Consider the following 15,077-nt stretch of genomic DNA (forward strand, 5'->3'; position numbering starts at 1 on the left):
AGCGCATTTAAAAAACTTTTAAATTTATAAATTTTGCAATATTCAAAAATTACCTAAGGGTCATGCGAACATCAAACAAACCTTTGGAAATATTTTCGATTTCTAGTGAAATATTTTCGTCCCGATACTTGTACGTAATCGGAAATCCGAGTCGACTTTTCTATACTTGCTGCTATTTCTGGTAGACAATTTGCGCGAACAAACCAAACGCCAAAAACAGCTCACCCACACGCACTGAACTAAACGAACGCAGTTATCTCTCCGCACAATCTCTACGATACAAAATAAATTTGAACTTTTTCCTACCTACAAGATTTTGTTTTAACAGCTGTGCTGCTGCTACCCTAACTGATAAGTTATCAAAACAAAATATGTGTTCGTTATAGATAATTTCCACATACATTTGTACATACACGCATTGACCAATTAACAAAAACACAGCAACTGTAAAAAGTTGTGTGCGAAAAAAAAAAATGCCAACCCTTCAGTACTCGCCATGACTGCTGTCTAAATCCGGAAAAGATTGTGCCCATCAAACCATTCATAATCAATTGGATTAATTAAGCGGCAAAAGTCGAGGCAATGAGGCAATTCAGCGCTGATGGGCGAAATGACAAAGTTCCCACATTAGTAAAATTAGCGGAAAAGGAAGAAAGTAGCAAATTATTATGTATGCATGTGAACACTCGCACAAGTAAACGTATTAGTAGTCTGCATGCACACTTATTAGTAGTCTGCTGGCCCATCATTTACGAGCAAATTATGAGATAAACGCTAAGCGTGGCAGATGAATGCAAGTGTGGCACCAAAAGTGGTGACGTCTCAACTTATTAGCGCAAAATTTACGTACATATACATACATATGCACACAAGTGCATAGTATGTAGACAGTGAGACCTCCATATAAAGAATTTGAAAGAGATGGGCAAATATTTTGCCAAGTGCGTTTGTTTCAATATTCTTATATTTTCAATATTTTCATATAAATAAATCTGTAGCAATTTTAACACATTGACGCCCGGGAACGAGATTTCTCGTTTTCATTAGACATTCGTTGGTGACCGGGAACGAGATTTCTTGTTTTTATTAGACATTTGTTGACGACTGGAACCGATATTTCTCTTCTTGCTTATCACCATGATTCAATAACAATAAACAATTCATTGATTGTTTTCGTTCTAACGGCAATTGAACGTTATCCATTGGGTTTCTAAGTAAGTTTTCTATTCGGTTTTTATTTCGGAGTGATCCATTCAAGTGTTTAAATAATCATATATATATATAATTGGCGCGTACACTTTTTGGGTGTTTGGCCGAGCTCCTCCTTCAGTTTGTGGTGTGCGTCTTGATGTTGTTTCACAAATGGAGGGACCTACAGTTTTAAGCCGACTCCGAACGGCAGATATTTTTATGAGGAGGTTTGCCATTGCCTGCCGAGGGGCTACCGCTATTAGAAAAATGTTTTTCTTAATTTTGGTGTTTCACCGAGATTCGAACCGACGTTCTCTCTGTGAATTGCGAATGGTAGTCACGCACCAACCCATTCAGCTACGGCGGCCGCGTCATAGTAATTAGTAATTTTGTTTTAAAGTTGTATACTTTCGTTATGGATTAGGAACACAGTTTTGCGGAAGACTTTCATAATATTTTTATGAATATTATTTTTATTCCACGCCTCCCAAACTAATTTTCAAGTTTAAAATCACCGGTCTTCTAGTAAACTTCAGCAAAATATTACCGGGCGGCAATGTGTTAAGAATATTTATTATTACCATGGTGTATTAAATTAAACATACGAGGTGGCACAAAATCAATCATCCATTATTGTTTTTGAATGACTTTGTTACTAAAAAAACGTGATTTTGAGACCTTTATTTAGACCTTTATGCGCACTATTGCTTGTCTATTGTTTGTCTCTCATATATTTTCATTTGTCATTGTTTGTGAAATCAAATCTTCCGATATGGTGATTAATTTTGCGGCATCTTTTATAAATATATAACATATCGAATATCCGTGCATGAAACACCAAATGAAAACGGTTTTTCTAACAGCGGTCGCCTTTCGGCAGGCAATGGCAAAACTAAAATGCCCAATGAACTAACAATAAAAACAAAAGTAACAAAAGTCTAAAGAATAGCGAATGATGGCATTCATGCTGGCATTGTACTATTTTTCCAAATTTTTGCATTACGACCTAACAAATAGCCAGACAGTTAAAAATAGCCAGACGATGGGAAGAAAATAATAGCGGTGAACTCATGGACAATAAAATTCATTCGATTTCAGTTCAAGGTGGCGCAAAATTAATGATTCCGAGTGTTGGTAAGCTTTATTTTGACCATCCGCGCTCCATTGCTTGTCTGTATACTTCAGCTGTCTAATTCGCAAGTGTCAAATATGATTGACGTACTACGTCATTTGCAAGAATTTTAAACCTTTTCGTAGCCACATTAGTTGCAAGTGGTTCTTAAATATCGGTAATTTTTGACAATTCTTCCGAAGCAAAAACGTGAGAATAAATTTGACTGCTACGTCACCAGGCTATCGGCAGCAGAATTCTGCTCTGCTTATTTCACACGTAATCCCATACTCGTCCAATCAGTCCTTGTTCAGACGGCAAAGCAACATGAGTGGAGACCATGATGGAAAAAATAATGAGAGTGCGCCTTTCGAGGTACCGTTACTACCAGTATGGCCAGTGTAACCTCTTTCGTAACTTGATTTAGCATTTTTGTTTGTTATTTAGTCTCGGCGTTTTAGTTCTTTTTTCATGACATTTTTCTAGCCTGTTCTAACTAAAGTGTACTGTTTTTAATTTTGTAAAATATACATTTTTCAAAAATTAGTTTAATAATTCACTCAGTTTTATTTAGCTTGACTTTTTTTTAATATCTGGTCGCATTGCCGGACCCGATTGCCCGATTGCGGTTATTGTTGGTGTTCTTCTCCTTTCAGTAGTTAAATCTCTTTCTCGCTACTGCAGTGTTGCCTAGTTTTGGACATAAAAACACACTAAAATGCCCATTTAAAGAAAATAAAACACAACATTTTTATTGAATTACTTAAAGACCTTTATATGCGTGACAAATTGTCTTTGAAATGTGTGTGGTTACGTACAATTTAATTTATGAGTTTTTTGTTAAGATAACGACTTTTATGCTATATTTCAGGTTGTGTAACAAAATAAGGTACTCTTTTTGTAAACATGTCGTGATGGTTTCTTCAGTATTTTCTGGCATTTTGTTGCTTATTTTTACTATGAATACACCTCTTGATGCCCTATGCCCCACTAGGGATTGAGAACCGAATGAAATGATTACACCACTATGGTTTTAATTCGCATTCAGTAAATTCAAGCGCTTTTTAAAATGTGTAAAAAGGTTTTCAATCTTAAGAAGAGTTGAGAGAAGAAGATTTAATATTCTAACATAACCTTAAAAGGAGTAAAAAATTAAATTTTCACTTTTAAAATATCAGATTTTATAAAAACCAAAAATATTCTCATTAGCACTAAAATCTTGTCAGAGTGACCTTTTTTAACATTCTTTTGTTTAATAAGTTTAATAATACGGCTTTTTTAAGTAACAGTTTCGGTAGCTTTAAATTAAAAAAAAGAAACAAACACCAAACTTAAAATTTTTCGCATTGTGGGTACAAGAATGCACTAAATTTATTGCGAAAAGTAAATGGTTGGCAACACTGCACAACTCAGCAAATGCGAAGTTACGCTCTCTGATGGGCGCAATCTTGTTTCTATCATTCTTGAGTGGAGACTATGTTTGTTTTTGTTTTTGTATATCATCAACACAATCTTAGCTTTTCGTAAACAAACCGCGCCATGACCGCTGTTACATCAGCCAATCAGGTGATTCTCTCAAATTCACTGAGAGCCGGTTAACGGTGGCCGCACCTCTGTATTCTGTACATCGTGGTTTTTATATCATAACAATGTTGTCAGACCTTTTGTTCATAAAAAACGTTATCCCCTGCATAATAAATGTTATTTCCCACCATGCTAAATTTCTAAATATCTACTTTTACTCGTACATTAATTAATGTTTTGATTTGCGGTCGCACTGAGACACTATTGAAAATTTAAAAATAAATTACAGTCAATTAAAAAATTAGTACTACTCATCAGATTAGAGATTGTTCAATGGCGAATTGTAACAGTTTTATTCATATTTTTTTTGTTGCTTCTTACATACATACAAACATAGAAATTTATAATTCGATATTGTATTGTAAACGTTTAATTGGTTGTATTTGCAAAGCTATTAGGCACGTAAAAAGGTGTAGGTGAATGCATGCATGTAGGTGAACTCACATGGATGATGCAATGCTTTGCTGGTATGTTACTTCCATTTATGTCTTAGTTTTATTTTTATTTTATTTGTGTACTTAGTTCTAGAATGTGTATATAAAATTTCTTACATATTAGTTGGGGAAAATAAAATTATAAATTACTTTAGCTCTGCATTTACTAAACGTTTAAAATTAGGTATTAATAAAGAAAAATTAATAGCAGAAGAATTTGGAACGAAATAAAATTCTACAAAATTTCTTAGAAGTGCAGAATTAGAAGTATAAGACTTCTTGAAATATTAAAATAAACTTATTTGGAGTAGTAATGGACAGTTAATGGTGTAATACTTCCAACGCTTTATGATTTAAGATGCGGACGCAAACACTTCAGAGATGAGAAAAGATGATGAACACTTTTTGAATTCGTTCAAGTATTCCATCTGCCTGTGAATTCCGCTAAAGAAGCGTTAACCTCTTCGCCGATTTTTTTTTAATCCAATTTTATAACTCCGTCTGTTCCTTTTTTTATCATTGGGACAACTAGAAAGTACATCACTCAGACAACTTTAAGTCCATTGTACTGCACGAGCCCAAAGAAGTAGTTGCCCGCGATACCCACGGATTTACAGGACTCAACTACCCTTTAAGTGGATGGAGGGCTGTCTAATCCCATTACCGCTTTTTTGTCGCAACAGACACGTACAGATCTGCCTCTCTACCTGTTTTCCATAACAAATTTCATTGCTTCGGGCACATTATACTCCTCCGCTTGAAACACAAATGCGTACAATCCCAGAGAAAAGTGTAGTTTTGTGCCGCTGGATTCCACGTAGACACAAGAGACGGAACCAGAACCGTGCTCGGTCCTGGAGCCATCCGTGAAACTGCGAAAACAGTGTTTGCCGGGCTTATTTTGCTTTCTATCTCTTTTCAAATACGACCCCTGATGGCATGTGAAAAATTCGCCTCTGTCTCGGTGATGACTTCCTTGTTCGAACTAAATATTTTTCACGGAAGCCATTTCTTCATATTAGGGAACAAGAAAAAGTCACAGGGGGTCAGATCGGGTGAATACGGGGGTGCAGCAGGAATTCATTACGCAATTCATGCAGTTTGGCGGCGACAACTCCGGATGAATTTGCTGGTGCGTTATCGTGTTGAAACAGCACCTTTTTCGCCAAATACAGCCGTGTCTCCTTCAATTTTTTGTGAAAGCGGTCCAATAACGCCTACGGCCTCTGTGACTTCGCGCACTTTCGTTCGTAGATCAGTGAGAACCATGCCGTTAACTTCTTGAATGATTACCTCGGTAACCACATCTGCCGGGCGTCCTGGTTGCTCCTCATCAAAAGCGGATATTCGCCCACGTTTAAATTCGTTGAACTAATAACTGTGGTCATAGATGGCGAATCGTGCCCATAGACAGCATCCAACTTTGCTTTTATCTGCTTCTATTTTTTCCGTTACCGAATTACCGTTCAATGCAGTTCCTTTTCTATCTTGGCGGATATCACAAAATACGTCTAACTCTAATAGCTGCCAGATCCAAACTGAAATATCAATCAGTCTGAAATTTGTTTTGCCACCGCTTTATAGATGGCAGCTCACGAGGCTAACACCAACTTTCCTCAGGAACGCTGACCGTCATCAAACGCGGGGTACTTATTGAACCGCCCTCGTAAGGGTGGGATTGGTCCTAAGCATAAGGTGGGCCGTAATTCGTTGTGAAAATGGTTTCTGGGTGAGATCGACTACGAGTGTTTTGGAGAATGTTGACTGAGAGCGTGATAGGTTGATATGACTGTTGATTCTTGGACGAAACAAATCCAAAAAGGAAAACTGCACAAGTCCATCCAAAATAAATTTCTTCCGTCCAGCTAAACAGTGAATAAGAAGTTTTATGTAAAAGTGCTTAAGCGAGGAAGAAGTTCTGTGGGAACTGTTTTTGTCTGAAATTTTCTGCCAAATAATTTTATGGAACATTTCAAACCTCTAACGACCCTAGAAACTTAATATTTTGCTGGTGTAAAACATTAGGTATCAAAATTATCCACACAGGTAGGCAATATTGGTTCAAAATGTTTCACAGAAATATGTACCATTGAATTTTGTTATAGACTCTTAAAGAAAATTATAATGGTAAATGCATTTTTGTTTTATTAAAGTTTTCTTCAAATAATTAAGATCAACTTGAGACGAAATTAGGACCACTTCCTTGAAAAAATTGTGATGTTTAGGAACAAACCGGCAGATGGTCCAATATGCTCTACAGCTCGTCCTTATTCTACAGTTCTTCCAAATTCTTTCATAATTGCTGCTACGCACTTTAGTTTTTTTTTCGTCCCATTTTTCTCGCGTAGTGTAACTAAACCGTTTTCGTTTTGCTCACAAATTCTTGAACATTTTTAACAGGAGGTATACCAGCTTGAAGGGCACTTTAACCTCATTAAATTACCTTCTAACAAAATCTATGAAGTAGAGTAGTAAAAAGAGTTTGCAGGTTATTTTCTGCTGGTTTTTGCTACTTAGAACTTTCATTTCTTTTTATAAGGGATTCATAGCGCTCCAAGAAGGGGGCACCATCTAGATTTCACGCGGATATTTGCACTTTTAGATCTATGTTTTTTTTTGTTTACAAATTTTTAACTCTTAAATAAATATGTTTACAGCTTTTGCAAGTTTATTTTTCAATAACGTTTTTACTAAATAAAAAAATAAAAATGGTTTTGAGGGATAGAAAGTTTTATTGTGAAGTTTCGCGCTGTCTGGTTCACAAGTGTCAAATATGTTTGACGTACGGCGCCATTTCGAAAAATTATTGTATAAATCTTCCAATAGGGTGATTAATTTTACCCCACCTTGCGTTCACTTTTATTTCATGAATTTCTAACTATTTTTTTTTTTTCGTCTTTGCTTGCTTTCAGATTAATTGATTTTGGTATCGATGAGCATGAGTATGACGAGGTTCAGGAATTACCAGACGAATCAAATATTAATCCACAAATTGCAACCACAACAACAGAAATACAGCAGCAACAACAACCACTATTACACATCTCAAGCAATAACAATCGCCCGGACACAATCACAACGGATTTACCACCCGAACTGCCGCCACCTAAACAAAACAAAGTGAAGAACTCAAAGAAAAACAAATCGAAATCGAAAATTCCGCGTTCACCTTCACTCGCCTCAAGTAGTGCCAGCGGTAGTGGTGCGTTGGCGACTAGCGGTAGTAATAATCGTTTAAACAACAATAACAATAGTAATTTTGGTAGTGCAATTAATTATTCACAAGCGGCGGTTAGTGGCAGTACCGCATACTCACCAATACCGCCACAAACACCTCCACTGCCGGCCAACTATCAGCAAAGCAAATTGAAACATATGAATGGTGGTGGCAACGTTACACCAACACTAAAGACACCGCAAACGCCATTAGCTATATTTGGTGCTGGTATTTCACCTGTAACGCCAACAACACCAACAATTTTGGTGTCCAGCGGTGGCAATAATAATGTTGGCTTCGCAAGCACACCGACCGTTGGTAGTGTTGGTGGACTCGCAGTGATGGGTGGTGGTAGTATGCCACTTGGTGGAGGCCTAAGTGCCAATGGTTCGAACGTCGTCGGTGGTGGCGGTGGCGGTGGCGGTGGTGGTGGAGGTGGTGTGAATGTACCCGGTGCGGGTAATCAGCGAGGAAGCGTTAATATGGCCTCTGCTCGACGCACGCAAATGCAAATCTCTCCGATACCAGAATCACCGAAACACTTCCAATATTTGACGTTGACCGTGCGTAAGGACGAAAATGGTTATGGCATGAAGGTGAGTGTTTGAAAGTATCAAATTTCACTTAAAATTTACACATGTAAGAACCTGGAGTGTACCGTTTAATAATCACCCTCTACATTCATTATGCTATAAAGAGCCGAGTCTTGTAGATGCTTAGATCATGGCATTTCTTGTTATAAAGTTAGCTATAGGGTGACCATTGTCCTCCTCGTATAGAGGGATCTGCAGTTTTACACCATCTCCGAACGGTTTCTAATGAGCAGCTTTTTCATGGCAGAAATACACTCGGAGGTTTGTCATTATCTGCGGAGAGGCGACCGCCAATTTTTTCTATCAATTAGTGTTGCGTAACTGTGTTTTCAAACCGGTGCACTTCTGAATGGTAGTCACGCACCAATCCCTTCGGCTACGGCGGCCACCAAGTTTCTTATAACTTCTTATTATTGTGATGGTACATTCATGCTATTATGTAGAGAATATCACACAATCCAAATAGCCACCTGAGCTTCGTTCGCAGTGTTTCGGTCGGTGCTTGACAATGGTCGGTCTAATTTTTGATGACTCGCCCCAATGTTTGCGGCGTGATTCCAGCAATATCACTTGAATGTTAGCCTCGAGCTCGTCCAAAGTGGCTGGCTTGTTTGCGTAAACTAAAGACTTGACGCAGTTTCAGAGAAAATAATCAATATTTTTCAAGTCGCGTGATCGCATCGACCAATAGATGAACCCGTCATCAAATGAGATGACCGAGTCATCAAATTTATCCTTCAAAACTTCGAGCTTAGCGTCGTTTGTACGGGATGTGTGATTATTGGTGGGATCACAGCTTGGACAGTTCTTGGCCGGATATATGTAAATTCGAGTCGTCGCGGTAACGTAGAACCACCTGTCGTGAGAACGCAATTTTGCTTGTCGATATAGCCGTAGAGCCACAAGTGAGCCTCGTCTGAGAAGCTGAAATTTTAGCCAAAATCCTAACCTACGGTCAGCGCTAGCGAACTCACGGCATTGTCTGTAGTCGTCCAGCTTCAGTTCTTGTATTAGCACAAACTTGTATGAGAGTAGGTCCAAATATACTTTTAAAATAAGCTGAGTTGACTTTCCAGCGATTGCCAAAATGGCTGATCTGCGCCGCATTGGCTTTCTGTGTCTTCTTCGATATTGGCCATTACGGCGACTATGTTTTCCTCACTTCGCACTAATCTATGTCTAATTGGTGGCTTCAGATCCAAAAGAGTGTCTCACACTCAAACTTTTCCCCGATTCGACGAATTGCTTGTCCTTTGAAGCCGGGATGACGAACGATTTTGTGACGAAATTCACATGGCGTATTTAAAACTGAGCTGGAGTTTCGTGAAAACGATTCATGACGAAATATCAAACTTTTATGAAAATTTTGGTTGCTGGATGTAATTGGTAAGCTATAAACTGAAACATAACAATTGGCCGCTGAAACATAACAATTGGTCACTGATATCTGGTAACCCTGTAGAATACAGTTAAATTTGCCTCCTATGTTTCTTCAATTTACATTTTCAATAGACTCCAAGTCTTCTTCGCTTTAGTCTTAAAACGTTAAAGTGATATTATAAACCAGTCACTCTTCTTCACTCCTCTTTATGGTACTGTTGTCCCAGTGCTTAGTCTAACAGTGAGAGCCGGTTTTCGGACTAGTATTTTATTTGAAGATACTTTGTTATAATCACCAGTTCAGTTTGAGGCTTTTCTAGAGTCTTTCATGTGGGCAAGTATTGCATATATCTGGGAGCATTTTTTCACCTCTCACATAACTCGCCCGTGTTTTAGCAATAAGCTTTAATATTTCCGAGAGAAGCTGGCCTTAAGTTGAATTTTTCTAAAATTCAATAAAATATTCAACGAACTTTTGATCAGTGTCCACTAGTCCATGCTCTAAATATTAATATTATTATGTATTTGCCCCTGCCCAATTTTCCACAACAAATGAATTTGAAATGTTGAATTACAGGTTTTGCAGATCTTAGACAAAAATCAACTATTGAAATTTGTTTCGCCTAAAACGTCGACAATTTCATGCACTGCAGCGCAGAGATTTGCATACGCAGAAACTGTGACAAATTTGTCATGCAACCAAAATAAAATTGCAAACAAAACAAAAATCGAAAAACCAGCATATGAAAATATTCAAAGCTAAAAAGGAAACAAAATCAAAAATGCAATATATATTCAACATAAGCACATAACAATGTATGTAAATTATATTCTGTTAAATAAGTTCCCAATAACTCTCTCAACAGCGCAGCACTTATGCTCTTAAGGAGCATCTTGATGTGCCTACTGCTGAACTCTCTGGTATGGACTGTTCGCTCCAAAGGTATTTCTCTTTTAGTAGATTTTGCTTTGAGAGTTGCCTAGTGTCTGATATCTATTGTGCGTTACGATAGTACATCTGCAGAGATTGTGAAGAACTATTCACTTGCTTTCCTCAAGTTTCCTAAGCCTCTGGTTCACATACAATACAGAGCCTTATATGGAAAGCAAATTTTAGTCGTTGTTGTTAGTCCGAAGTGACAAAAATTTTAAATTTGTCCATTGTGCTACCATGCAGGGGGAGGTGGAGGGGACAGGTGGAAAAAAAGAAGAAGGGCTTAGATAAGGGGATGAAGACCAACAGTGGCAATTTACGTTTTTATTATCCGCTTCAAGCTACTGATGAATTTCACCAGCGAATGTAGCGAGGTGTAGCGAAAAAGTGAGAGCTCAGATGTTTAATACTTTGCCCGATGAGAGCAGGGCAGCTGAGAAGAAGGTACTTAGATTAATCCACCTCGTTCTCCAGGCAGCAGCTGCGGAAAGGTCTTGAAGCAATCCCAAGCTGCATGGCATGGAGACCTAACGGACAATGTCCGGTAAGGATATTTACCAAATTCGAAAACTGCTGGTTTGTTAGCCTTAGAAATTCGATTGAGCGCCCCCGATCTACCCGTGGCCAGAAGAATTTCGCGAGCTTGTGCACTAACCCAGCACTCGTTGAGTGGATGCGAGACCTATCTTTCCAGTAGCAGACCAGAGGTTCTCAAGGGATCTCCGATCCTCTCATATTGCGATGAATCCGTCTCAATGGTCCCTTGTCTAGACAGCGCATCGGCCCAGCAGTTTCCCTCTATGCTGCTGTGACCGAGAACCCAAATTAGCCTAATATCGAAGTATTCCGATACAATCGAGAGGGAAGTCAAACAATACTCAATACCTAATACTCTAAGTTATCCATTATAGTCTTCGTTAACAAACTAGGATTAGTAGAATAAAGCGTTTTTTGTCTGTGTGAGCTTGGGGATGAATCATCAGATCACATCTTCTGCGAATGTGTAGCTCTGGCAAGATAAAAAACACTCACTCCTCTAGTGGGTGGTGTGACTCAGGTTACATTGGTAATATGGATCAAAAAGACCGAGGAAGTGCTCAATGTTATTAGTTGCCTTCAGCTATAGGCTAGCTTAATATACCATATCGGAGGTCGCAGTGCAGTATGGCCTAATAAAACGAAAATTAATACTTCGAAAAACATCCCTGCCTCTACTACGTCCCTGTCCATTTTGTCACCATCGATACATAAGATAATGGAGTTCTCCTCATTTGCTCTGCCTCTTCTTCAGTCACTAAATTCCAGAAGCCATACTCTACAAGTAATTGCAAAATTGTTTGCTATTTATGGGATGAGGAGTTCGATTTCTATGGGGTATTGTAACCATAAACGCGTCAGCATTAATCTTTTCCAACTCAATCACAACCAAACAATCGCGCGACCTGTCGATATAATCCCAAGATAGTTGGTTCTACGTTGCCGCATTCAACCGGATTTATATTTGGCCAAAAACTGTCACTTCAGCAGCATTCCACGGAAATTCGTGATTATCTGCCGAGGTGCGACTGCTACTACAGAAAACTTTTTTTGGCTCAATTACGTTATAGATATTTTAGTAGGTTGATATGCCGCTTATATAAGGTTGTCAGAAAAGTCTTGCGGTATTTCCGCAAGCTTGTCTTTGCAAGCGCGTAGTTCTAGTTGTATTGGTCGCATCGGTTCACGCTAGAGCTTTTTGGAAAGCTCTTTTCACGTGCTAACACGTGTTTGATTAATTGTTGTTTGCTTTTAGTCGTTCGTGAGTTATAGCGTCGCAAACATGGAGCAAAATAAAGGCAAAAATGCATCTCATGCTGCCAATAAAATTTGTGCAGTTTAAGGACCCGATACAGTTTCCATTTCCACCGCACAACGATGGTTTCAACGTTTTCGTTCTGGTGATCGAAGATGCGCCACGGTCCGGAAGGTCTGTCGTCAAAAATTGCGATAAAATCGCTGAATTGATCGAAAGAGACTGGCATAGTAGCAGCCGTAGCATCGGCCAAGAGCTGGGCATGAGTCATCAAACCGTTATAAACCATTTGAAGAAGCTTGGATTCAAAAAGAAGCTCGATGTATGGGTGCCACACGACTTGACGCAAAAAAACATTTTTGCCCGTATGGATGCATGCGAATCGCTTCTGAATCGCAACAAATTCGACCCGTTTTTGAAGCGGATGGTGACTGGCGATGAAAAGTGGGTCACTTACGACAACGTGAAGCGCAAACGGTCGTGGTCGAAAAGCGGTGAAGCTGCCCAGACGGTGGCCAAGCCTGGATTGACGGCCAGGAAGGTTCTTCTGTGTGTTTGGTGGGATTGGCAGGGAATCATCCACTATGAGCTGCTCCCCTATGGCCAAACGCTCAATTCGGACCCTGTACTGCCAACAACTGGACCGCTTGAATGGAGCACTCATGCAGAAGAGGCCATCTTTGATCAACAGAGGCCGAATTGTCTTCCATCAGGACAACGCCAGGCCACACACATCTTTGGTGACGCGCCAGAAGATCCGGGAGCTCGGATGGGAGGTTCTTTTGCATCCACCGTATAGTCCGGATCTCGCACCAAGTGATTACCACCTATTTCTGTCCATGGCGAACGAGCTCGGTAGTCGGAAGTTGTCCGCAAGAGAGTCCTGTGAAAATTGGCTCTCCGAGTTTTTTGACAATAGGGAAGCGAGCTTCTATAAGAGGGGCATTATGAAGTTGGCATATCGTTGGGAACTCGTCATCGAAAAAAACGGCGCATATTTGACTTAAATCGCATTATTATAACCAATTTTATAAACAATTGAAAATTCAATAAAAATACCGCAAGACTTTTCTGACAAATATGCCACTTATCATGGGTCAAGCTTGTGAAAGAATCTCGCATACCACTAATCGAAAATACTCAACTATAACAATTATTGGATGAAGACGCATGTCGAACCCTTGGGGATATGTCTAAATAGTTGGATGTTGACAGAAAGCAGGTAACTGGGTGCCACATCAATTGAAGGAGAGGGACATCGAGAGACGTTTAGTGACGTGTGAGATCCTTCTTGAACGGCAGAAAACAAAAGGTTTTCTGCATCGCATCGTCACTGGCGGCGCAAAATGGATCTATTATGATAACCCTAAGCGGCGAAAATTTTGGAGCCTGCCTACCAGGTGAACCAGGTCCATCCACAGAGAAGAAAAATGCATGCTTCAAAGATTATGTTGTGCATCTGATGGGATCACAAGGATGTCATCTATTAGGAACTCCTTAAACCATCTGAAACCATCACTGGCGATCGTTAGCGACTGCAGCTAAGGCGTTTGAATCGAGCTCTCAAAGAAAAGCGGCCGGGATGAGACGGTAGACATGAAAAAATTTGCTGCATGACAACCACACGTTGCTAAATCGGCCCAGAAATATTTAGATGGACTGAATTGGGAAATCTTGCCCCACTTGCCGTATTGCCCAGACATTGTACCTTCGGATTACCATCTATTCCGATCAATACAGTCAACCCTTATTGGAGTGCAGTTCACTTCTTACGAGAGCATCGCAGATCGGCTTAATGAATGGGTAAAGTCAAAAGAACTCGATGCTGCCTGCCTGCCCATCTGGACCAGAGAGTTCTAAATGAAAAACAGTTTATTGCGAATGCGATTCGTTTGTTTGTCTACGACCCATCCTGGTATCTCTTCGAATAGTGTGAGTGTGTCCCTTTTGAGCCATTATCGAAAATAACTATTAATTGAAACGGCATCTCGGAATTTACTTGGCAGAGTGTATATTTGCTAAAATTTTGCATATGGTAAAGTATGTGTATTATATGCATACACATATAGGGTGGTTCATTTAGTTTTTGTAGTTTTAGCTAACGCGCTTTTTGACTTTGATAGCTAAAATATCGGTCGCAAGGCACTTAAACTTTAGTTTATGGTGAGACATTTCCGAAGAGGGTTGCTTTTGCTAGAAAAATAAACGTTCGAAAATGTAGTAATCAGCCGAAACGGTCATCTCAATTGTACGCTTAGAAGTTGTATCAAAACTTTTAAGTGTCAAAACACGTAACCAGAGTGGCCATTGATGAGATAAATGCCGAAAGTCGCATAAATATATCGAAAAATTGGGTTGACGCAATGGGCTACTGTTAAACGGGCCTTGTGAGTCATTTGATTTGATAATAAAAAGATTTGTTATCAAAAATATTTATGCGTCTCTTATTTATAGCCGATTTAAATAAAATTCCAAACTCTAAATGTATCACCCTCTACATGCATTTTTATATCTTAAATGCATAGTAACTCAGTGTCGATTCATGTTGAGGTGTCCCAAAGACGGCGCACAACGCCGTTATTACGATTGCGTCCATCAACTGAGCGCATGCGATTTTACGATATGTTAACTTTTTTAAATTCATGTTTGTTTTTTAATTGAATTATTGTCATAAGTCAGTTGTATGAACAGGGTAATTTCATATTTTGCTTTATGCTTATCCCACACCCCCAAAATGTTCCTAAACACTCGCCATATGCGACGTCGATGAATATTGTTTCTTAGTTTTATTTTATTTTTTTTTTGTTTCTTTTGTTTTTTGTGGTTTTTGTTAATAAATTT

The 15,077-nt window shown here is 39.0% G+C and overlaps 1 protein-coding gene across 1 annotated transcript in view; it reads left to right on the plus strand.

Moving 5' to 3' along the window:
* LOC129244257 (uncharacterized) overlaps positions 1-15,077 on the plus strand; it is a 153,337-nt gene that overhangs the window by 75,078 nt on the left and 63,182 nt on the right. Inside the window, exon 3 of the mRNA XM_054881874.1 lies at positions 7,233-8,133. Within this exon, the coding sequence (XP_054737849.1) occupies positions 7,233-8,133 (901 nt within the window). The remainder of the gene's footprint in view (positions 1-7,232; positions 8,134-15,077) is intronic.

Source organism: Anastrepha obliqua, chromosome 4 (genome assembly GCF_027943255.1).
Source record: "Anastrepha obliqua isolate idAnaObli1 chromosome 4, idAnaObli1_1.0, whole genome shotgun sequence".
In the NCBI taxonomy this organism is placed as follows: domain Eukaryota; kingdom Metazoa; phylum Arthropoda; class Insecta; order Diptera; family Tephritidae; genus Anastrepha; species Anastrepha obliqua.